The sequence below is a fragment of the Osmerus mordax genome, chromosome 9 (assembly GCF_038355195.1).
Source record: "Osmerus mordax isolate fOsmMor3 chromosome 9, fOsmMor3.pri, whole genome shotgun sequence".
Lineage (NCBI taxonomy): Eukaryota > Metazoa > Chordata > Actinopteri > Osmeriformes > Osmeridae > Osmerus > Osmerus mordax.
The window spans coordinates 1,799,937-1,822,411 of record NC_090058.1 but is presented as its reverse complement, the minus strand read 5'-3'; the positions used below and the strand labels follow the sequence as shown (position 1 = coordinate 1,822,411).

Sequence of the window (22,475 nt, the reverse complement as noted above, 5' to 3'; positions counted from 1 at the left end):
ACATTAAATATTCATTCAATTAACCTACCCTGGCATTTGTTGTCGTTTTACATTTCAACAGCGATTTTCACAATACAGCATGTACCAGTAATTAAAGGTCAGAGTGTGTTTTGCACATCAGTGTTGATCGTTTTGTAAATGTTTCAAGCGGTTAATCTCTGCAGGGGTGACCCTACTGAAATGCGCAGCAGCCTATGCGGAGCAAATGGGTCTGCAGTGGATGTTTTAGTTTCTAGGGGAGGAGCGGACAGGACTTCCCCACTTCTCTCTCCCCACTTTCTGACTGTACTTTTTTACATCCCTGCTTACGTCTAGTTGGCATAACTAATTTCCGCATTCCCAAATCCTCCCAGATAGGGATCACTATTTAAAACGGGCTGATGCAACGATTTCCACTTTTTAAAATCTACTCTCGACCATCACCTGATCAGAGGAAAGGACAGCTGTTGCACTTAGGATCAAAGTCAGGTTTGTAAATTACTTCTCTGGCGAGAAATACTGATTATGTAGGCGCGCCACGCATGGGCTGTGAACCGCCGTCAGCAGCCTGCGAGGTTCTCTGGCCAATATGCACAATCCTCTCTTTATCTACAACGACATTGTTGATCAAATGTGGTTTTAGAAGTCGAAATACAAATCTACATAAAGTGTACAAAATAGCGAAAAAGTTTGTGTGCATGCTTTCCTCGTTACAATAGTTCACACAATGTGAAAACTACTAGAATTTTGCTATACCTTTATACAAAACTTATTGCTTAAACGCGGTCATTAACATTTGGCTCATGACTATATTCTCTAAATATAGATATATACATATATTTATCTTACAACTTTGACTTTGTAGTCAAGATGATCTTATGGCAAGATGCAAAAGAAGTGTTACATAAGAAGCATGCCGTAATGTAGAATAACTTCCGCTTTGAAATTGACTCATGACTGAAAGTACCGCGTTATTAATCAAGGTTCTACATCATGACTTTGTTCTGATGTTATTGAAGACACCCGTGCCAAAAGATTTGATGGCCTCTTATCAGAACATGTTATCGAACTGACATGATCAAAGCACATTGATATTTAATGATTCTATGTGACAAAATGATGTATTCCTTTCACAACACTTGGTCTTTTTAGTTTGGTTAGTTAGTTAACACACAAAAATCATACAAAAATCATTGTCATCATACCAACGTTTTCACTTCTTTGTTTTAAAAGAAAGTCGTTTTTACTACAGTAAGAAGTTATGTGGTCTATTTAAATAGTGTGAAAACGTACAAATTCCATCACATTTCTGCTGTATGTATCTTCCCAATAGTTGGTGTGTTTTTCTCTCTCAATATTTATAAAATATTGATTCAATTCACATAATGAACACTATTGGCACAGTTCTTTGGACAAGGTTCTCAATATCTGTCAGATTTCAGAATCAGCACTTATTACACTTGAGAGTGTAGATACTAGTGTTGATATTCCTGGATCCAGTGGTCTAGAGGCTGCCAGCTTTCCTTAGCTGCCCTGCGTAACCCAAACAAAGGGAACCTTGTTGCTTTTTCACCTCATCATTCCCTCTGTCATTGCTGAACTCCGTACAGTCAGGGCCCACACAAGCAACCTCTCATTTAGGCAAGGATGGTTTACATCCAAGGCGAACACGCATAGTGAGTGATTCTGTGTAGAGTATTGTTCTCTCGAAACACAAAGTGACACATCCTGGTTCAGTAGTCTCCAATCATGTCTGTAGTTTGCCCTGTGAAGTAATTTGTGGTGCGTTGTGTAGCACACTCTGGTGCTGTAGGTGTCTGAGGGGAAATGGTCTGCAGTGTGCTTTGTTTGATATCCATGGTAGAGTTATGGTTTCTGTTGTACTTGGCAACCTCTTTCTCCACACACCAAGATTTTCTGTTTTGTTGGTTCACTGAAATTAGTCCTGGCATTGAATTGTGGCAAGAAAATGCCTGTTAGTACATCAAATATTGAAATAAGAGAGATGCTGCCATATTCCCTTAAAAAAAATCTGATAGTGGACCTTATTTAGGGTAAAATCTTAGTTATATTGTTTCATTGAGAAACATTTGCCGGACTCCTGCGGAAAGATCTGTCTCTCTCCACTGTCACTGACTCTCTCACTCTTTTCATCTAACTTGCAAGTATAGTTGTTCAAACTTACGCTCAAAACTAAAAAGACTGAAAGTTCGTACAATTCTGCCAGAGGAGTTGGTAAAAAAAAAAAAAAAAAAGACAAAACCAACCATGTCGTGTGTGTGTGAAAGCAAAGAGGAGAGACTCTGGAGCGGGGCTCTTAGTGAAGGACCCGGCTCGGCCATATTCTCCTGTTCTCCTGCAGCCACATTCCTCTGCCCTGACATGGAGAGGCAGCTCATCCAGAGGAAAACATGGGCAACGGGTGTTTCTTGGCAAGAGCCAGCCACAGCTCTCCTTGGGATAAAGGGGAATGTGTCTGAGTCTACTTTTGTGCCGGGCTGTGTGCCTCCCTTTTGGCCTCCAGGAATAAGAAAAAAAGAAAGAAAAAAAAGAAAACGAGATCCTTGCCAAGACCTCTGTAAATGGGAGTATACATACAGTACAGTACATTCCAGAAAAAAAAAGAGATGAAATAATAAAAAGGGCCTAATGGGAGACAGCCTCTGCCTTCTGCTCTTATGGCAGGCCAGCGTTAGACGGAAGCCTGCCAGGACAACCAGGTGGACTCTGGGAAATGTCTCCTTCAAGCTCTTTAACAGACCCTAAGGAGACTACTCCACAATCAACATTCCAGCCCTTCCCTTTGTCGTGTGCCTTTATTGTGAAATCTCCGTTTCCTGGACAGTGACCTCCCGCACCCGCAAATATGATTTCCCCTTTTGTGTTTTTCTCAGCTGTGGTCTCAACTGGGTCTGACATGATGCCGGGACAGATCCCGGATCCGTCCGTCACCGCCGGCTCATTGCCCAGCTTGGGTCACCTGGCCGGGATCTCTGCCACCACGCTGACCGACCAGCTGAAGTTTGGGGACCTTCGGGAGCTGGGGGCCATGCTGTCCCCCCTCCACTTCCTGGGGAAGCTGGGGAAGAGGCCCATCACCATCAAAACAGAGGTGAGGGACTGGGATGGTTGGTGTTGTTATTCACCTGATGAAACGACACGTAATGCTCCCGAGAGTGCCACTGTGTCTTTTTCATCCCTGACACAATCATTTAGAGTGCCCTGGCATGACGTTTGGACCAGTGTTCACAATCTTAACAAACAGCTCCTCCTTGTGGACAGAATGTTCTGTCTGGAAAACGTCCAAACGTCGCACCGTGTTGATTGCATGCCGTTTGTATCAATCTGTTGAAATGAGACCGCTGTATCTAAATCACCCCTGTAATCGCAGCGTATGACTCCAGACCTGTGTGTTTGCGTGATGTAGTGGGACGAGGAGGAGGACAGGAGGAAACGCAGGAGAGAGAAAAACAAAGTAGCCGCGGCTCGGTGTCGAAACAAGAAGAAGGAGAGGACAGAGTACCTACAAAGGGTGAGAACGTTCCGCAGCGTTCCACACAGTTCCCTCTCACGGTTCCCTTTCACGGGTCCTCGATGCTGGTCGTCATTTCTAGTTTGCTTCCAGAAACCCTTTCTAACACCTCCCCCATCTCTCCCTCACTTCCTCTCTTCCTCACGTCCTCCGCCTCAGGAATCAGAAAGACTAGAGATGATGAACTCTGACCTCAAAGCCCAGATCGAGGAGCTGAAGAATGAGAGGCAGCAGCTGATGGTCATGCTGAACCTCCACCGGCCGACATGCATCGTCCGCACTGACAGCGTCCAGACCCCAGACGGCGAGGCCAACCCTCTGCTGGAACACCTGGACGCCAAGTGATGTCGCCGAGTGATGTCTCTGGGCTCAGGGGAGAACGTCTCCACACCTCCAGTTTACAGCCAGCTAGCAGCACTTCATGCCTGGGTTTGGCCCAGAGGGAGCCTTTCCCAAGCACTCTTGCCTGGACAGAGGTTGACCCAATGAGATTGGACTTTGTGCTGGCAGGTTAAAACTAGTACTTTTGGTTTTGATGTCATCGTTGTTGTCATTCTGGACCTCTTGACTCGAGCCACTATCAGTGTAGATGAGTGTAATAGTGATAGATATGTAATGCAGCTTGATTAATAACGTGCCTCTCAGTTAGTGTTACAGATCTCTCAGGCCTTAAGACAGTCATGGCTGTGTTTAAGTGTATCTTTTGTTTTACCAATGTGTACTAAGATATCCATTATTTTCCCTTTTGTATTATGCCCCACTGGCCTACTGTTTGACCATTTCGTTTGTACTGTTTTGTTGTTATTTTGGCGCAGGCGTCATATATGCACATATAGACTGTTTACATTACTTGTTTTATTCCCTATTTCCCATTACATTGTTACTTCCAATCCAGTTTCTGATTTTTATACTTTGTATATTGTATCATATTGACATATAAGCTATAACAAAATGTGATGCGTTTGTATTTCTGCAAGACATAAATGCATAGTTTCTTTTCTAGTCGAGTTCTTCACTATTGCAAACGTACGTTGATGGGGTCCGCAGTAGCAGCGCCATCTAGCGGCCAGAAATGATCCACCAGGCATCTGGCATCCCAAACCGTAAACTTCCAAGCATGCATTTATTTTAAATATTAATCATATACTGAGGACTACTATATAAATCACAAGAATTAGTTGTGCACACGACGTTTTATTACAACGATAAACACTAAATTAGGTCTTATCAAACTGAACATCATTTCATAACCACATTTGGGAAGTTATAAGCAATTAACCAGACAGGTGAAGACAATTACAGTAAACACAGGCAAACACCAGGGGAGGGACAAACAGAACCGAAACACTGGCAGTACAGCCGTGCCCGTGACAATGTGGCCTTTTCTACATCGCCGACTCCCTTGTAATATATAGGCTATGACTCAACTTTTCAACTTTTCGCGAGTGTGTTTTCTTAATCATTGGTTCAACTTCCAATTGGGTGGAGGTAGAGTTTGGACATCACGTGGTGGTATGGGCTAATAAATAGGATTTCTCTGCGTGTTTAACTTAAGAGATTCATCAAGGGAGTACTTGAAGGACATGGACATCCTTCTTAGTTCCAATTTGATTCATTTTTATTAAGTTATTGTGAGGAGCGAGTGCAAGTAATCCACATCCAATTTTAAAGTTTTTTGAAGTTTTGCCATTGATCTGCCTTTTTACATTAGCCTAAATATTTCATTATAATAAATAATTTCATCAATCTTACAGAAGACTGCATGGAGAGTGCAACTCTGTGGCAATATGAGCGAGAACACAGACTTTGATGCTTCTGACTTGACAGATAAAAGAAATGGTTTGTTTCGGAAGAAAATGAACCCTTCAAAATCTGATGACCTCGCAGAACAAATCGAATGTATAGACATTCCGAACGCGGACAAGGACGTTCCAGCCACTCGATTGTACAAAAGGCGTTGGATGATAGTGTTACTTTTCAGCGCTTACTCTCTTTGCAACGCTTTTCAATGGATCCAATACTCAATTATAAACAATATCTTTATGAAATTCTACAATGTGAACTCTTTTGCTGTAGACTGGTTGTCTATGATCTACATGCTGACATACATCCCGTTCATTTTGCCTGTTACCTGGCTTTTGGATAAAAAGGGACTGCGCTTCATAGCGCTTGTTGCGACCGGTATTAATTGTATTGGAACATGGATCAAAGTGGCCAGCGTCAGACCGACGCTATTCTGGGTTACTTTGCTCGGGCAGTTCGCTAGCTCCGTTTCCCAAGTCTTTATTCTTGGAATGCCCTCCAGAATCGCATCTGTTTGGTTTGGAACCGGAGAGGTGTCCACTGCCTGCTCAATCGGAGTATTTGGAAATCAGGTGAGAAAATCCAGATCACACGAAACAGGTAAGTGAAAGGCTGGACATTCACTGATGGCATGTGAAAGACAAATCATTCCGCCTTTCTGCCCACGGACATTTAAAAGATGTCCCCCCGGTATACAGTACTTAAAGGTTAAAGGACTTGGTATTCACAAAGTAGTAGGCTATATTATGCATTATAACACGGAAAAGTATCTGCCCGACTGTTTGTTGAAGAAGTATTTCTTATCAGGCATGTCCCATCATGGAACAGGTTCCTTCCCCAGATTGTCAGCTCTGGGTTTGCCTGTTAATCTGTTTAATTTGGCAGTGTGTTCCTGTCATGCATATTGCACCTGATTGACTCATGTTCATGAGTAACACTCACAATGGTACGAAAATAAAAAGTACAGGTTGAGATCTGAACAAATGACAGACATTGAGCCACGCAGTTGTGAAAGGCACGTAGAGAGGTTGCTAGGTGATGTAGAGAGGAAGTGCTGTAACATGGGCAGGCAGGTAAATACTGGAAGACTAGACATTTACATTTTAGTCATTTAGCCGACACTCTTATCCAGAGCGACTTACAGTAAGTACAGGGACATTCCCCCGAGGCAAGTAGGGTGAAGTGCCTTGCCCAAGGACACAACGTCATTTCACACAGCTGGGAATCGAACTGGCAACCTTCAGATTACTAGCCCGATTCCCTAACCGCTCAGCCACCTGACTCCTTAGACACTGCCATTACAAGACAGTAGAGGGATGAAGATGAGTGATGAATACCAGGACTCTCAAAGAAAGATTTGGCACAGCCACAGTCCATCAGGCCATGAAATGACTCCAACAACAGCAGAAGTCTGTTTTGGGGGTTAATACCTGATTATTGGTGTTGTTGACCCCTTTTTCTTTGGTCCACACTGTACAGATCTGTCATTTTTTTGAACATGTACGCTCATGGACGTGTGAATGTGTAGATTCAAGATTATTTATTTCCTTCACACTTGGCATGTGAGTAGGAGAACATAATGCAAAACAACACTGGTAAAACATGAAATACTACGTACCTTTTATTATAATATACACCCACGCGCGAACACACACACACACACACCTGAAGAGAAGGATGGGTGACAATCTCAGTGCCCTCCAACCTCCTGAAACCCAACTGTTTTACTCGCTGGGTATCAGCTGCTACACGTGTCCCCTGTCCTGAGACCCCCACCTACTGTTCCTCACACTTATTTTGGAAATAAAACACAGCTGTGTTTCTGTCTCCACTCTCACAGCCTTCTACAGGCTCCGGTCCCAAACTTTCACATTTCCAGTGAAAAGAAGGCAAAATTCTATGATTCGATTGAATAACAAAGCACAGCGCAAGTTTATTGGCTTGCAACAAAGTTGTTGGGGGAATCCATTTTTCAAACGTTCTAAACAAAGCAGACCACTGATCCTTCTAGTATCTTCAAGTCGTCTGTCTTGATTGTATACTTCTAAAACCTCAACCTTTTGTTGATAAAATCACTCTCCTACCTAGACGGTAGTGTACAGTCTGTGGTTGTGAGTTGAGTTAATGTGTCTGAGGTGCTGACCTTAAACCCTTGATGGCTTGGGTGCCCCTCCTACAGCTGGGCATTGCCATCGGTTTCCTGGTCCCGCCCATCCTCGTGCCGAACGTGGAGGATAAGAATGAGCTGGGGCAACACATCAGCATCATGTTCTACATCACCGCCGGCGTGGCGACCGTTCTCTTCATCCTAGTGATCATGGGTAAGCCACGAGGAAGACTAACCACACACACACACACACACACACACACACACACACACACACACACACACACACACACACACACACAGGAGCTACATGCTCTGAAAACACATTTCTATGTCATGGATGATTCTGTGTCCTGCCTCAGTCGTTCGTTACAACTTACATTACATTTACATTTAGTCATTTAGCAGACGCTCTTATCCAGAGCGACTTACAGTAAGTGCAGGGACATTCCCCCCCGAGGCAAGTAGGGTGAAGTGCACAACATCATTTGGCATGGCCAGGAATTGAACCAGCAACCTTCGGATTACTAGCCCAATTCCCTAACCGCTCAGCCACCTGACTCCAGCTCCAACTGTAGGATGTATTTAAAAACACCATGATACTAGTTGACTGCTTCCCCCCCACACACTCTCTGTTTGTGCTCTTAAAGGACAGACAGTGCCTACGACCAAACACTTCTTCCAAATAAGATTTGCTGGTGTCATTGTCGTTTTTCATGAACAGGCTCACCAAGAGCGTGTTGGCATCAGATGCCATCAACAGAGTAGTGTTTATCTCTGGGCCAACAATGTACCAATGTTGTGTTGTTTCCTTCTGGCGTTTTGCATGTCTACCCCCTCCACCCAGCTGGCATGCCCCCCTAGTCCTGACCTTCAGTGTGAGTTTGAATATGCTTCCTGCCTACAGCTCAACAACCCTTCCCTCTCAGGGGGACAGGCCAGCCCTCTCAAGGGGACAGGCCAGCCCTCTCGGGGGGACAGGCCAGCCCTCTCAGGGGGACAGGCCAGCCCTCTCGGGGGGACAGGCCAGCCCTCTCAGGGGGACAGGCCAGCCCTCTCAGGGGGACAGGCCAGCCCTCTCGGGGGGACAGGCCAGCCCTCTCAGGGGGACAGGCCAGCCCTCTCGGGGGACAGGCCAGCCCTCTCGGGGGGACAGGCCAGCCCTCTCGGGGGACAGGCCAGCCCTCTCGGGGGGACAGGCCAGCCCTCTCAAGGGGACAGGCCAGACAGGCCAGCCCTCTCGGGGGGACAGGCCAGCCCTCTCGGGGGGACAGGCCAGACAGGCCAGCCCTCTCAAGGGGACAGGCCAGACAGGCCAGCCCTCTCGGGGGGACAGGCCAGCCCTCTCGGGGGGACAGGCCAGCCCTCTCGGGGGGACAGGCCAGCCCTCTCGGGGGGACAGGCCAGCCCTCTCGGGGGGACAGGCCAGCCCTCTCAGGGGGACAGGCCAGACAGGCCAGCCCTCTCAGGGGGACAGGCCAGACAGGCCAGCCCTCTCGGGGGGACAGGCCAGCCCTCTCGGGGGGACAGGCCAGCCCTCTCGGGGGGACAGGCCAGCCCTCTCGGGGGGACAGGCCAGCCCTCTCGGGGGGACAGGCCAGACAGGCCAGCCCTCTCGGGGGGACAGGCCAGCCCTCTCAGGGGGACAGGCCAGCCCTGTAATTGCAGTATTTGGCCATGATTTGATTAATTTCCTCTGATTTTATCTCAAACCAAAGGAAAGACTTGAATAAGTTGAAGTGTTTTCTGCGACCACCTGATGCTGGTTTGTCTTAGAACTAAACACAGAGAGGAGAACAACTTACTACAAACTTATGGGTGCTAGCATTTGATTAACGCTCCTGATAAACTTCCCAGTAAGGCAGGTTTTATGTTCCTGTAATTGTAGTTGATGTTCCTGCTTCGCCATCTGAGCCTTGTTTGGTTTTCAAGACACTTCACCCTACTTGCCTCGGGGAGAATGTCCCTGTACTTACTGTAAGTCGCTCTGGATAAGAGCGTCTGATAAATGACTAAATGTAAAATGTAATGTAAATGTTTGAACCATGTGGACATGCTATACCTCAGATTTCCTCTGGACAACAGGGAAGTCTCACCTGGGATGTCAGCGCCATGCAGATACAGTAGCTACTGAGCAGTCATTTTAGTCATATTTTCATCCTGTTTAAGTACTTCCTTATGTACAATCTACAGTCCACTTGCTAACGTGAGGTTATCAAATGGCCTCTTTTTGATTCACTCTCAAGCCTAATGGTCCTTTCTCTGGGTAAACCCTTGACTTTGGACTCTTGTTGATTGACGGTAGACCAGTTCCAGGTCTTCCAGCTAGGCCAGGAAACATGTCACATGGGGCCTGTTTTATTTACCATTGATGAAAAGCACCTGGAGTGAGAGATAAGCTCTGATAGGCTAAACTGAGAGATAAGCCCTGATAGGCTAAACTGTCTCCAGCGTTTCCCTACAACTCCTCAGGGTTGTGTTTATCTCAACTCCTCAGGGTTGTGTTTATCTCATCTCCTCAGCCTTCAGGGGCGAGCCCTTCTCTCTGTCCACTCTCGACATAACCAGAGATCACACTGGAGTCCAGCTTCCACCAATGTGCATGTGTTTGTGTGCCCACCAGTGTTCCAGGAGCAGCCTGACCTCCCCCCGACCCAGTCCCAGGTCCAGGCTAGGGGCGTCCCACCAGAGGACTACTCCTACATGGCCTCCATCAGGAGACTGCTGACCAACAAGCCCTTCATCCTCCTCCTCATCAGCTACGGTCAGACCCTCACCCACCCAACCCACCCTACCCAGCTCTCAGACCTACCTAGATCCACCAGGACCCAGCCTCACAGGATCCCTCTACGAAAGGCTTGTTATCTGAAACGCATGTCCCATGTCCACCACATCGTTAAGATACAGTCACAGGTGTTGGAGGTTTGAAAGACCGATCGACAGATGGCTCGTCTCTATCGGGATCTGATACGATATCTAAAGGCCTCTCAGGGCAGCAGGGTTTGGAGCTGGTGCACCGGTGTCCTCAAGTCTGGAGGGTCAAAGGTCGTAGTAGTAGTCGGTGATGATTAACTCGAGCAGTCTGTTTCTCAGTCCATACAACGGCGACCTTGGGTCACTCGCATGATGTTTTGAAGCCAGATCTGTGGAGGAGGATGTTGTCTATCAGATATGTGGTGATGCATCATGTGACACTTCATCTGAAGTACTCAAAAATGAGTAGTAGTGTGACCTCAAGTCAGTCGCGTGATGTGACGCATTCAATAGACTTGAAGGGTTTGTTTTTGTAATCCCCTTAAAATGCTAATACTGTATTCAAGGGTGGAATGTGGGCTGGATTGAATCAAAGGCCATGGTACACCAGAATGTAATCTTTTACATAATTTTTTTTTTGTACAGAGAGCACAAGCACCAAGTATTCCAGTTGATTGGTTTAACAATTGTAGTTAAGGAATCTTTGGGTGGAAATCTTTTGTGTGATATGTTTGGGAAGGGATTGTTTGGAAATCCACTGAAAATGCTAATACATGCTGATTTACACTATCACTAACTCCATCATGTTCTGGGCTCGAAAGGTTGCAAAAACTCTGTTCTTTGGTTTTATCATCTCCAAACATTAGAGACAGTGTGTTTCTAATGTCTAAAATCACAGATTTCCAAATTAGCCACACGCCTTGAGGGCAATCGTGTCTCATGCTATTAAAATGTCCCAATCCAAAGTTACAACAGCTGACTGGCCAGGTGAAAACTGGATGTGTGTGGCTGCCACAGTTCTGACAACAGTGACAGAACTGGAGGTCACTGGAGCCCCCGGTGGCTCACCAGACGAATGCCAGAACCATGTAGGCTGAGGTTCGATTCCAGCCCAGGCCCTTTACCGCATGTCATCCCCTCTCTTTCTCTCCCCACGTGTCCTGTCCTCTCCAAAACACACCATCGCTATCATAAATAATAAAGGCAGAAATGCGACCAAAAATGTATCTAAAAAAACGAAACAAAAGAAGGGTGGTCCCATCTGGATCTCCAGACGTCTCTCCCTACAGGTTTGACCTGAATAGACCCAGGCTGGCTGCCTGGGCTCAGAGGAACTGACACTCAACAGACGTGTTTCTGTGTTTCCTGCAGGTCTAAACGTGGGCTGCTTCTACTCCGTTTCCACCCTGCTGAACAGGATGATCATCGAGCACTATCCTGTAAGCCCAGAAAACAACGCACACCATCTTGGAAAGAAGAATACTTAATTTCCTCTTTTGTATACCAAGGCCCAATTTTTTTTCGCCGACTGTACTAGGAAAACCACAAGAGACTGACAGTAATGAATTCTGTGGAGTACATTTCTTTGGGGGACTTTCCAGACAGAAGACTAATTTAGTTTAAAAAAAGATTACTGTGGTCTGGTGAAGCATCCCCCTCCAGATAAGAGAGCTGAGGGGCGTGAGTGTGTCTGGTGTTCAGGCAGACTCCTACACCACAGGGTAAAGGCATATTCTGTCCATTTCTTTGTCCTACAGGGTGAAGAGATCAATGCCGGGAGAATCGGCCTCACCATTGTCGTTGCAGGCATGGTGGGATCCCTCATTTGTGGAATATGGTTGGACAAAACCAAAACCTACAAGTAAGACATGGGGTCTTGAGTGCAAACTGTTACATGCAAAGATCCACCTATTTACCATCACTCCAGGGAAAACGTGTCTGGCATCAGAGTAGAAACGCCCTAAACATGAGGACCTGTATATTACAATAGGAGAACTGGTCTTTATCCTGTTGCTTTATCCTTTAGTACTGTAACATGGAGGCAGGACTGATGACACTAGAAGCTGTTATACCTCACGATCATAAGTATTCATGCAACATCTTCTATGCCTCTTGGTGGAGTGGACCTTGCACGGACCTGGATGAAGTCCAGACAAGGACACATTCTATTGATGAGTGACTTGAGAAAATAATGGGCTTCCATGATTTTGAGCGAATCTTTCGTCTCGGTGTGTATAGAGGGATTAAGCTGAGCTGAGGTGATACAGCTCAGATATGCGTCCTCTTGACCGTGGTCAGACCGTGGCGTCCTTTCACCCCAGTAGAGGTCATAACACACTTAACCTCAAAGTGGCCTTGCAGGATACACTCCTCCAGAACTAGTTGCCTGATCACTCATTGATCACAGTTTAAGATTGGTGCTAAATGAAGTGCTTTCTGCATGGACGACTTAGAAATCCTCAGTTTTAAACAGATGTTTACGTTTTCTACATTCTGTCGGCCTCTTAACACCGGCCCAAACTGAAGTTGTGGAGGAACTGAACGTGTCTCCTTATCAGATGGGCTTCGTCTCCATCAGCCACAGTCCTGCTGTAGCAGGGACGTCCAGGGACTTGTCACGTGGAGTCTGGTAGACAACATAGACACGCGTGACAGGAAGGTCTAACAGCTGCCTGTTTCTGCATCAGCACAGTCACATCCAGACACTGGTTCACCTCCACTGCCTTTTGTTATGACAAGGAAACTTCACATGGAGAAGTTTCAGAAATGGGTCTGTAATAAAATTGAGGACTCAACTGAAAATTCAGATGCAGTATTATTCTTAAATGCCAACCTTCCAACATGGATTTTTTTTTTTTGACAGTGAAATGTTATGACTCGAATTCTTGACATGCCATTCATAACATTTGTGGCTACAGCAGTCAGACTGCGTGTCTGTTGTTGATCCTATTCAGTGTGGGAGAAAGTGGACTCTGGACCAGGTTAAACTAACAACAACATAGTGAAGCGATGCTTCATCCATCTTGCATGCGTGGTTGAACAGAGGGATTCATCCACCATAAGCGTGTTTGTGTAGAAAAGGCTAAAGTTATGACGAGGTTTTAGACTGCCAGGAATCTGGACACTTTATGTCCTGACTGAGCACCGAGGGACAGTTTGGCGTCACGTCTCGACTTGGCTGCTGCATTGAAAGAAGAGGCTCGTATTGAGGGTTGTTAAGTTGTCATGGGACGAGTCTTAAGTGCTTTGTGGCAAAGCACAAATAAAAGCGAGATCGGATGAGATTAATTTTGCAGGAGGATTCAGAAAGACTGTGTTAAACCGAGCTAGTCATGCGGTTGTGCTGAGCAGAGCGCACACACATACACCAACCATGTTAGAAAGCCACATTATGGTTTTACCGGTGTTACAATAATCCTTAAAGTAAATAAAAGCACTTGAGCGTGAGGTAAGAGTCATGTTAACACCTCCCTCCTCCCCACAGACAGACGACCTTGGCGTTCTACATCCTGTCTCTGGTTGGGATGGTGGTCTACGCCTTCACCCTCAACCTGGGCCAGCTGTGGGTGGTGTTTGTCACCTCGGGGGCTCTGGGGTGAGTACAATCCATGTTCTTGTCCTTTCAGTAGACATGGTCAGCTCTACTCTTCTGCTCGACAACACCGCAGCCACTCTTGTTTACTCCCCAGAATTAACTGAAGTTTGTTTATACTAAACTAGTGGTGCCCATAGCTATTTATTTCCCAATGTGTCCTCAGAGCTACTTTTGAAAGTGAAACAAACTATAAACACATCCTCTCCTCCACTTACCCTGATCCCTTGTGGAAATTATGTCAAAAAAATAATACTCAACTCAAGAAGCATAATCCCTACACCCCTTTCAACCTTTTCCTGTAGATTCTTCATGACAGGGTATCTGCCTCTGGGCTTTGAGTTTGCTGTGGAGCTCACCTTCCCAGAGTCTGAGGGCACCTCATCAGGTCTGCTCAACGGCTCAGCCCAGGTAATCCAGGTCACGTCCTCTCTCTGTTAGTCAGTCACATGGTCGTGTGTTTGAGGTTTCAAACGGAGGATGTTTCAGACAAAAGAGGTAGGTATAGCTCAGTGGGTGTGCAGGTTCAAATCCCCCTCTGTGTATCGTGTTGGCTAAATGAATGAGGTACATTTATGAAATGAAATGCAGAATGCAGCAGCTGTTCTGTTTCACCGGTTCTCTCCTTCTCCTTCAAGGTGTTTGGCATGATTTTCACGATCGGTCAAGGGACGATCATAGACCACTATGGGACACTAGCAGGCAACATCTTCCTGTGTGTCTTCCTTCTCTTAGGGGGCATCATGACAGGTACAGGCAACCTTTACCCCACATGGTACACGTGCCGACAGGGCTGTTTAGAGGTAAACCTCCACAGCACTGCGAACATTGGACTCATGGATTTCAGATTTGATGTGGTGATGCACTGTGACATAATATACTGTAAGGCCTATCTTAACTTCATGGGGGAAGTCCTAAACATGACTCATTGCGTTAGTATTTTCATAACACCTGTAGCCGTCAGGTCCCGTATGCAGTCACAGCTCCTTCTAGTGGTCAGTGATAAACAAAATATTTTCTGTCTCATGAAGGAATGTGTGTTCTAACTGTATAACAGCCACAGCTGTGTTAGCTATAACTCTGAATCAACAATGTGCCAAGATACATTTGATATTATTGTCACAGCTTCTTATCTGTTTCTGTCAGTGTTCATCAAGTCTGACCTGCGAAGACAAAGGGCCAACCAGCTGACTGGAACACAGGTGGTGAGTAGAAGTGTTATGTGGGGTCAAAGGTGAGATCTCTGCATGTGTTAGTTCCCTGGCTGGGGTTGTATGCTTTGGGCTGGTAATCCACTGGCTGGGTCCCCTAAAGAAAATATTTGATCATATTTATGAGATTTATTAACTAAAAATATATTTTTTTAAACACTGATCAATTGTTCAACAATACTAACAATATCACTAATGTTAATTGTCTTTTTCCATGATTATAAACTATTCTTTTCAAAATTAAGAATTGGTGTTTCCCCTTTTACTCCACTTGGCAAACCCCAGTTTTTTTCAACCCATTAAAAAGTCTAATTTAACATCTAACAAGGCACTTTCGAGGCTCAGACTGTTGGTGATGGAGTCTGGCTAGTGTCTCAGTAAGTTAGGAGGGATGAGGAAGGTGCAGGGCTGTTAGCTGGCTCTTAAGGCGCCTGGTGGGAGAGCGGAGGGTCCTGAAGAGGGTGATGGTGAAGGAGGTCCTTCAGACTTCTGACTCCCTAGCTGTTGTTTCAGCCTGCAGGCTCGACATCTCCAATGCAGCACTACGGAGCCACAGGGTCCGGCTGCCCCACCCTGCAGAAGGAGAGGTTCTGACCCTAACCCATAACATCACTAAACCCACTCAGCCCTGCTTAGGTAACCCCAGCATGCACAGACACAGGGGTGCTGTCATGCAACCCTTAAACATAATAATAGTTTATTTTGATTTGTCCCTCTCTCTGGTCTTAACACATAAATAAACATGTCTTAACATAAACATCAAACTTTGTGTTGTGATAATCTAAGTTACTCGTGCAAATTTTCAGTGATAACTTTAACAAGATGTTTTAAAATATTATCCGGGATTAATCTGAATCAGTGAAACCACTGCATTCCACTCCCAGTCTCTAGGAAAGGCCAGTGGTTCCTGCTGTTTCTCCTGAGAACTGGGGGCAGAGTGAGATTAGCCTCAAGCTGATTACAGGGAACATTATGAAACACACATCTGAGGGTTTAAAGTAAATATGTGTTCAAAGCACTTTGCTGATCAGTAGAAAACCAAACTGCTTCACACACAGTGCATAATGTAACCATTATTGCTTCATTTAATCCCTCATGAAACTTGCAGTAGGTTTGGAAAAATTATTAATATACAACTTTGCTAGTAACGTATTGTATGTTGCTCAGAAAATTTAACTTTTTCATCAAATGATATTGTCTGACTGTCCTCCAGGGTGACAGAGCAGCTGTTACAGCATCCAGGACAATATAACGAAGTTTGACTTGGTAGTATCTGTAAGTTCCTGCCCAACCAACCCATGCTTATTTTGTGAAAGTGATACGCATTTGTCTTTTGCTTAATCTTGTTTCCATAGAAATGGGTAGCTAACCAGAACTTCACTGGTATTAAGCGGGAACATTAGATCTGAAGGCCAAGTCAGAGATTAATACTTATTAATCTCTGACTTATACTTAACCCTTGTGCTGCCTTCGGGTTTTCTTTTAACCTTCGCAATGTGGGGGGTCTGAGACAGCCCAACGGTTAAAAGAAAATGCTTCACTTTGTTTTTGTATGCGGTAAATTTGTCGCAATACGATGGTGCCAGGAAGTGTTGATGAATAAGGTTGATGCTGTGTATCTGAGTTAGTTTTGGATGGTCAATATTGTCCGTGTACAGGTGATGTACATTTAAACTAACTGCTAGTACTAGTGATAGTAGACACTTTATTGATCCCCAAGGGAAAATTGCTTTAATTTGTAGATGAGAAGACTGGTATTTATTCTATTGTATTTAGTGACATTATCTGTATTTGAAAGAGAAACTTTGACAGAATGGGAGCACAAAATAATTTGCTTGAAGAACAGAGACAATTTACTCGTCATTTTTTACAAGGAAGTAGGTGTTTTTATGTACGATTCTCTGAACGTGTATTTGTTACTGAAAAACTGGATTTATTACATGTTTAAGGTTGGTAGTAGGATTTTAAACAAATGTTTAATACAATTCATGCATAATATATGCACTGTTTGTACACTGCTTTGGATAAGTGTCTGCTAATTGAATCAAATTTGACATAAGTCTGTCAACTGCTTAAGATATGTAATGTGGTTACAATTATCAAGTGATTTATTATGTATTTATTGTATAATTTTGTGAGCTGTGAATCTAATAATTCAGACAGTATATTACATTGTCATTGTATTATTTTTGTAGGCACTTTGGTATAAATAATGAATGACAGGTCATGTAATTATTACCGAGTGTCATTACTTTACTAACTTTTACTAAACAATTTGTCCAGTAATCTGTGTCTTGGGTCTGTAATGTCTGTTGGTCGGGTGAAAATAAAGGGAGAACCTCCTTAGTAAAATGTTCTCTATTCGGTTTATTCACAGACATCTCACAGCACACCTCATTCAGCAGTTTGTCACCATAGAAGGCAACATGTCCTCCACTCTACTGTATGTGCTCAGCACACACACACATTAAGATATCATGACTGTGATCCAGACATAACATGTCAAACAAAAACTACCAATTTGTCAATCATACTAGACACTATTTTTGAAGTGGGAAAAGTCCCAACTGCACAAAAATGACAGTTAAAAATGTCCATGATTGCATCATCTACTCAAATGATGCCATAGTTTACAGCACACATCTCCCAAACAAGCTCATAATATACATCCACACATTAATAATATACAACATTAAATAATTACAACCGCAGAATTATAAGTAAGCAAATATCAACTGTTCTTCCTGTCATTGCAGATGTCAAAATTATATAATATTTAAAAACAAAGTATTCTAAAGAAAACAATACCATAACATACCAAGAAAAGAAAAAAACAGGCCTGGCCAGATGTAAACAAGTTTAGTTGCACTTCTTCAGTCGTTACCTGTGACAAGAAGCAGCAGTAGTTTAACCAACAGCCCCCCCTGGTGGTGAGAAGGGAGACGCACCATGCCGAGTCAGTTCCTCTTCTTCTGTCGCGACCCGACTTCTTCCTGAGGCTCTGAGATACACTGGAAACCAATCAGCATTCCCACGATAGAGAAACCTGATGCCACAGGAAAAGTATGGAAGCAAATCGTTACCAAAATTCAAATGCAAATGCATTTCCAGAAATGCATATGCATTTTAAGAATGTGGCTGCATTATTTGACTCATAAATGAAATTAGTAATCAATCATCCTATTAGCATTTTAATTTTCTTCAAGAGTGCTCAATCTTTCACTTAATTAAAATGAAAAAGAAATAGACATTTGAGATTTAATTTTCAAAATATGCCCCAGCAAATAGATACCAAAATTCAAATTGAAATGTAAAATGTGACAATTAATTGTGGTCACGATTTTTTCATTTTAAGAACGTGGCTGCCGACAGCCGGCTGCAGGCAGGCGCCGACAGCCGGCTGCAGGCAGGCGCCGACAGCCGGCTGCAGGCAGGCGCCGACAGCCGGCTGCAGGCAGGCGCCGACAGCCGGCTGCAGGCAGGCGCCGACAGCCGGCTGCAGGCAGGCGCCGACAGCCGGCTGCAGGCAGGCGCCGACAGCCGGCTGCAGGCAGGCGCCGACAGCCGGCTGCAGGCAGGCGCCGACAGCCGGCTGCAGGCAGGCGCCGACAGCCGGCTGCAGGCAGGCGCCGACAGCCGGCTGCAGGCAGGCGCCGACAGCCGGCTGCAGGCAGGCGCCGACAGCCGGCTGCAGGCAGGCAGGCGCCGAGTGGAACTGCAACCAGTTCAGAACCCGGAAGTTTCCCGAGAGTGGCAGTTCTCTCTATATTAGACATTCTCTGGTATTAGCTAGTAACTGGTTGGTAGCTGGCTAACAGCCGGTACATGCGGTGCTGTGGAGAACTGGATCACAGGTTTGTGACGTTTGTGACTGAGACTAGCTAGTTACCGTAGCCAACGCTAATAAACAGAAGATTTTACAGGGCCTTCATTATGGCGTTTTACAGGTTAGTACAACATTGCACAATGTGGGACACTGGAAGGGTACTCACTAGCCACAATGAGAGGTGCCATCACACCAATAGTCAGAGGTGCCGTTTTGTAGATGAAGGCTTCAGACAGAAAGTGTCCCAGAGCCAGGACAAATGTCCCCAGGGTGATGTTATAGAGCCTGTAGGAGGAGGATGGACACACAACTAAGAATTCACGAGCTCTATCGACATCAGCATCACACAGCACATGGAACTGTTAAATGTATTGATAGTAAGTCATCAGTCAGAGTTGAGTTGAAAGGCTCAATGCAGGCATTCTTACGTTTTATTCTGGATGTCTATTGCACAGGCACAGCGGATAATAGATGACAACAATGTCCAGATCCCAAACGTCCGTGCTTGGAGACCATTTACTGCAAGAAATTATAAATCATTTACAGGATATCATAACAAAAATGCCATTCCAATTGTTTTTGACCAAATTGTTAATACTAGCGGTGCTATACTCACCAAATTCCGGTGTTCCTGTGTATAGTTTCTCAGATAGAAAGCTATGATCTCTAAAACTCTGGACTGTGTTTCCCATTGCAATGACAGACACCATCACTAGCCAACTCCGCAGCACATTCAGAAACCGACCCATCTCTGCCTTTAGCGGGCTGCACCTAAAGCAGACACAACGTGAACAGTGTGACGAAGAAAACGTCTGGGAAACATTGGTTAACAGTAAAAATGACATCGCCTGAGACCAACTGGCCTACTACCTGTATGGTCCGGTACAGTTTGCGTTCTGCAATTAATAGCGATCCAATGTTTTTCACCAATGCTCGCTCGTGCAACTAGCGCGAGTCTCTATGCTACCAACGATTATGCGTCTGGCAAGTTACAAGAAGGTCATACCGTTGTACAAAAGAACACCAATAAACCCAGCAAACCCAATAAATAACCCTTAAACATATGTATATGAACAGAACAGAAGATGTCATGGGCCAAATATTCGGCCAATGAGATAACTAAAAACATGGCGTCATCCAATCGGCCCATTCATTTTCAGAGTGTTACTCGTTTAGCTTCTATTTTGTGCCCCGCGGTGAACTGTGTGCACTGTGTTGGTTTGGAATGTTAACTACTTAGCGCTACTTTTTATTGTAATCTATCTACATGCTTCTGTGCGTGAACAATATGGTTTATTGAATGCAATCAGCCAGCATATTTGTCTTTGACTTGAGGAGGACACAGCCCATTTTGACCATTAAATCCATTCTCAAGCAAAACAAGCGCATCATGTGTGGTGGGGATGGTCTCGTGGTAGAAGGTTCCGCCTTTTTTCAGTTATTCAACCAATCCAATATTGAGTTGTGCTGTTGTTGGTTCAACTCGGTTTATATCCCAGCACCTGCCGAAGCAGTGGGGATGATATGGGGTGGATTTCACTTATCTGCACATTTCTATATTAATTGCCATTTCATATGCTAATTGACATGAATTAATTAGACTTATTATGGTTGAACCTTTTTAGTGTCTGTTGATGACTTCGTAACAGTAAGAAATAAAACCCAATGTAGTTACAGAAATGTGATGGTTCACACAGGGCGCATGCTCATTCGGTTGCCAGTCAGTTGTTGTAGTAACCAGAACAGCAGCTACAAGAAGATAACGCCAGTTAGCTAGACTAGAGCTAACTAGCTAATAATGTTCTCTAGCTACAAGATCAGCTTGTCATTTAGCTAGCAATGGTATTCTAGCTAGTAGGTCTTCTAACTACCAGCATTCAATGTTGGCATGTTTCGGTATGTTTTGGATCAGCCGCACTGTTGTCAATTACTTGTCAAGTGATTGACATTTTGCTTCAAGAATCAGTTTAGTCTACTTGCTAGGTAGGTTACTACTGGTAGCTTACACAGACTAGCAGGCTAACACAGTACAAGCCCATCTACAGTATCCAGTGCTGGCGCGTTAAATCGTAGAGGAAGTAGCTCGCTAGAGTTAGCTATTAACAATTATAATGAAAAGTAGCTAGAACTGTCTATTCTCTATAACGTCTGGTTGATTATTAGCTAGCCGAATAGTACAGTAGCTAACTATATTTGTTCAATATCATCGAACATACTAACTAACTTGAGTCAGTCTTTTTTAACCAGGTGATGAGCATAAGCAGATAAACTATAGCTAGCTATAGCATGTGAATACTATTAAGGGTTCTGCTCAATTATGTACTGTGTTTGTTTTATCGACTTGACAGGAGCCGACGTTGGAGGCCGAAGATGTCTCCAGATATAACCCCAGCAAGCTGACTGAAAGCAGGTTTCATCAGGTGTGCCTTCCCCCCTCACTGTGGAGGAAATGCCAGCTGTGATCCAGGCCAAAGAGGATTCGGAGTCTTCCTCGGAGGACGAGCTCGAGTACGTGGCTCTAATGATTACGTTTGTAATTAAGCGTATTACTCGATTCCAAAGGGAACTCAACACAGGAAAAAAATTGAATTTATTTAACCAGACTTAAATTAATTATCTGTATTTGGTATACACTTTTTAAGAGGCAAAACGAAGACATAGCTGAACAATTTCCATCAAGTTTAGTAAACTAAGAAGTAACTGATGAAGAACGTTATGTTTGTTTCTTCCCTCCCTTGTCCCAAAGTATCCCTGGTTATTTTAACTACAAGCTTTGACCTCCAGTTGACTGTCACATAGAGGTCTTCAGCAGGCTGAAGGGTTTTTCTTGTGGACAGGCTGCCTGGACAGTATAACCACGAGATCTCCTTAAAACTCCCTATTCTCTGGACTAGAGACTCACAGGCTACTCTCTAACATCTACACTGTAGTATCTTTATTTGAAAAGGGTTTGATTTATTCTTATAACTGCCTCCACTCCTAAATAATTTCATATTTGGCTACCTCACATTAAATGTGTTTGCTGTTATACCGTCCTGTTCATTCAACCCTGAGCCCTTATTTTACAAAGCACATTTACAACAACCGTGCTGGTCTCTCTCTACTATGTTTCTGGTTGGTTCTGTAGTCTACGTGAAACAGTAGACCATGTCTAACAAGAGCCGCTCTGCTGTTGGACATGTCTGGATATATGAGCCAGGAGAGCATCTATTGTTTACATGCCTCCCCACCTCGCCCATCCTTATCCAGAATGGTCACGTCTGATAGAGTTCTGCTCCATCAGCACGCCATCTTATCTACTCTACAGCTCCAGATAGGCGGGCTGTGTCTGGCTCTATCAGATATTCTGAGTGCAGTTTTACCATGGCGGTTGCCAGTTGACGGGTTTGTTATTGAATCCTGTGTGACTGTGTGTGGTTCGACCTGTATCTTCTCTGCTGGAGTAAACATCTTGACTGAATGCATTCCTCTAAACTGAGGTAAGCTCACCATGTAGTATTATGCAGGACTTTAAACTAATCCAAAACGAGTCCTCGAAATGGATGTTGTTTTTTTATTGCCCTGATGGGGCTTTCCAAGCAGGGCCCCCTTTTTATGATTTATGTTTCAATTGACTTTGTTTGGTTTCACTGGAGCAGAAAGACAAAAGTCAGAGAAGATATTTTACTCCC

At 44.6% G+C, this 22,475-nt stretch overlaps 4 protein-coding genes across 4 annotated transcripts in view; 3 read left to right on the top strand and 1 right to left on the bottom strand.

Annotated features, from left to right (window-relative positions):
• Positions 1-358: 358 nt before the first annotated feature.
• On the top strand, positions 359-4,451 carry jdp2a (Jun dimerization protein 2a). Its single transcript, XM_067243590.1, has 4 exons — positions 359-468; positions 2,874-3,091; positions 3,407-3,511; positions 3,671-4,451. The coding sequence occupies exons 1-4, from the start codon at positions 381-383 to the stop codon at positions 3,854-3,856; spliced, it is 597 nt and encodes a 198-aa protein (XP_067099691.1). The 5' UTR covers positions 359-380; the 3' UTR covers positions 3,857-4,451.
• Positions 4,452-5,080: 629 nt separating this feature from the next.
• Positions 5,081-17,315, top strand: flvcr2a (FLVCR choline and putative heme transporter 2a). Its single transcript, XM_067244000.1, has 11 exons — positions 5,081-5,886; positions 7,494-7,635; positions 10,045-10,185; positions 11,547-11,614; positions 11,933-12,036; positions 13,660-13,770; positions 14,073-14,178; positions 14,406-14,517; positions 14,914-14,972; positions 15,492-15,614; positions 16,192-17,315. The coding sequence occupies exons 1-10, from the start codon at positions 5,299-5,301 to the stop codon at positions 15,570-15,572; spliced, it is 1,512 nt and encodes a 503-aa protein (XP_067100101.1). The 5' UTR covers positions 5,081-5,298; the 3' UTR covers positions 15,573-15,614; positions 16,192-17,315.
• An 8-nt stretch (positions 17,316-17,323) lies between these two features.
• erg28 (ergosterol biosynthesis 28 homolog) lies at positions 17,324-19,891 on the bottom strand. The gene is made up of 5 exons (XM_067243999.1): positions 19,675-19,891; positions 19,421-19,575; positions 19,233-19,323; positions 18,971-19,089; positions 17,324-18,024 (listed from the first exon to the last, which is right to left on the bottom strand). The coding sequence occupies exons 2-5, from the start codon at positions 19,551-19,553 to the stop codon at positions 17,936-17,938; spliced, it is 432 nt and encodes a 143-aa protein (XP_067100100.1). The 5' UTR covers positions 19,554-19,575; positions 19,675-19,891; the 3' UTR covers positions 17,324-17,935.
• A 741-nt stretch (positions 19,892-20,632) lies between these two features.
• Positions 20,633-22,475, top strand: part of ttll5 (tubulin tyrosine ligase-like family, member 5) — a 57,546-nt gene continuing 55,703 nt past the window's right edge. Inside the window, exons 1-2 of the mRNA XM_067243997.1 lie at positions 20,633-20,700; positions 21,153-21,312. Of these exons, the coding sequence (XP_067100098.1) occupies positions 21,254-21,312 (59 nt within the window). The 5' untranslated portion in view covers positions 20,633-20,700; positions 21,153-21,253. The remainder of the gene's footprint in view (positions 20,701-21,152; positions 21,313-22,475) is intronic.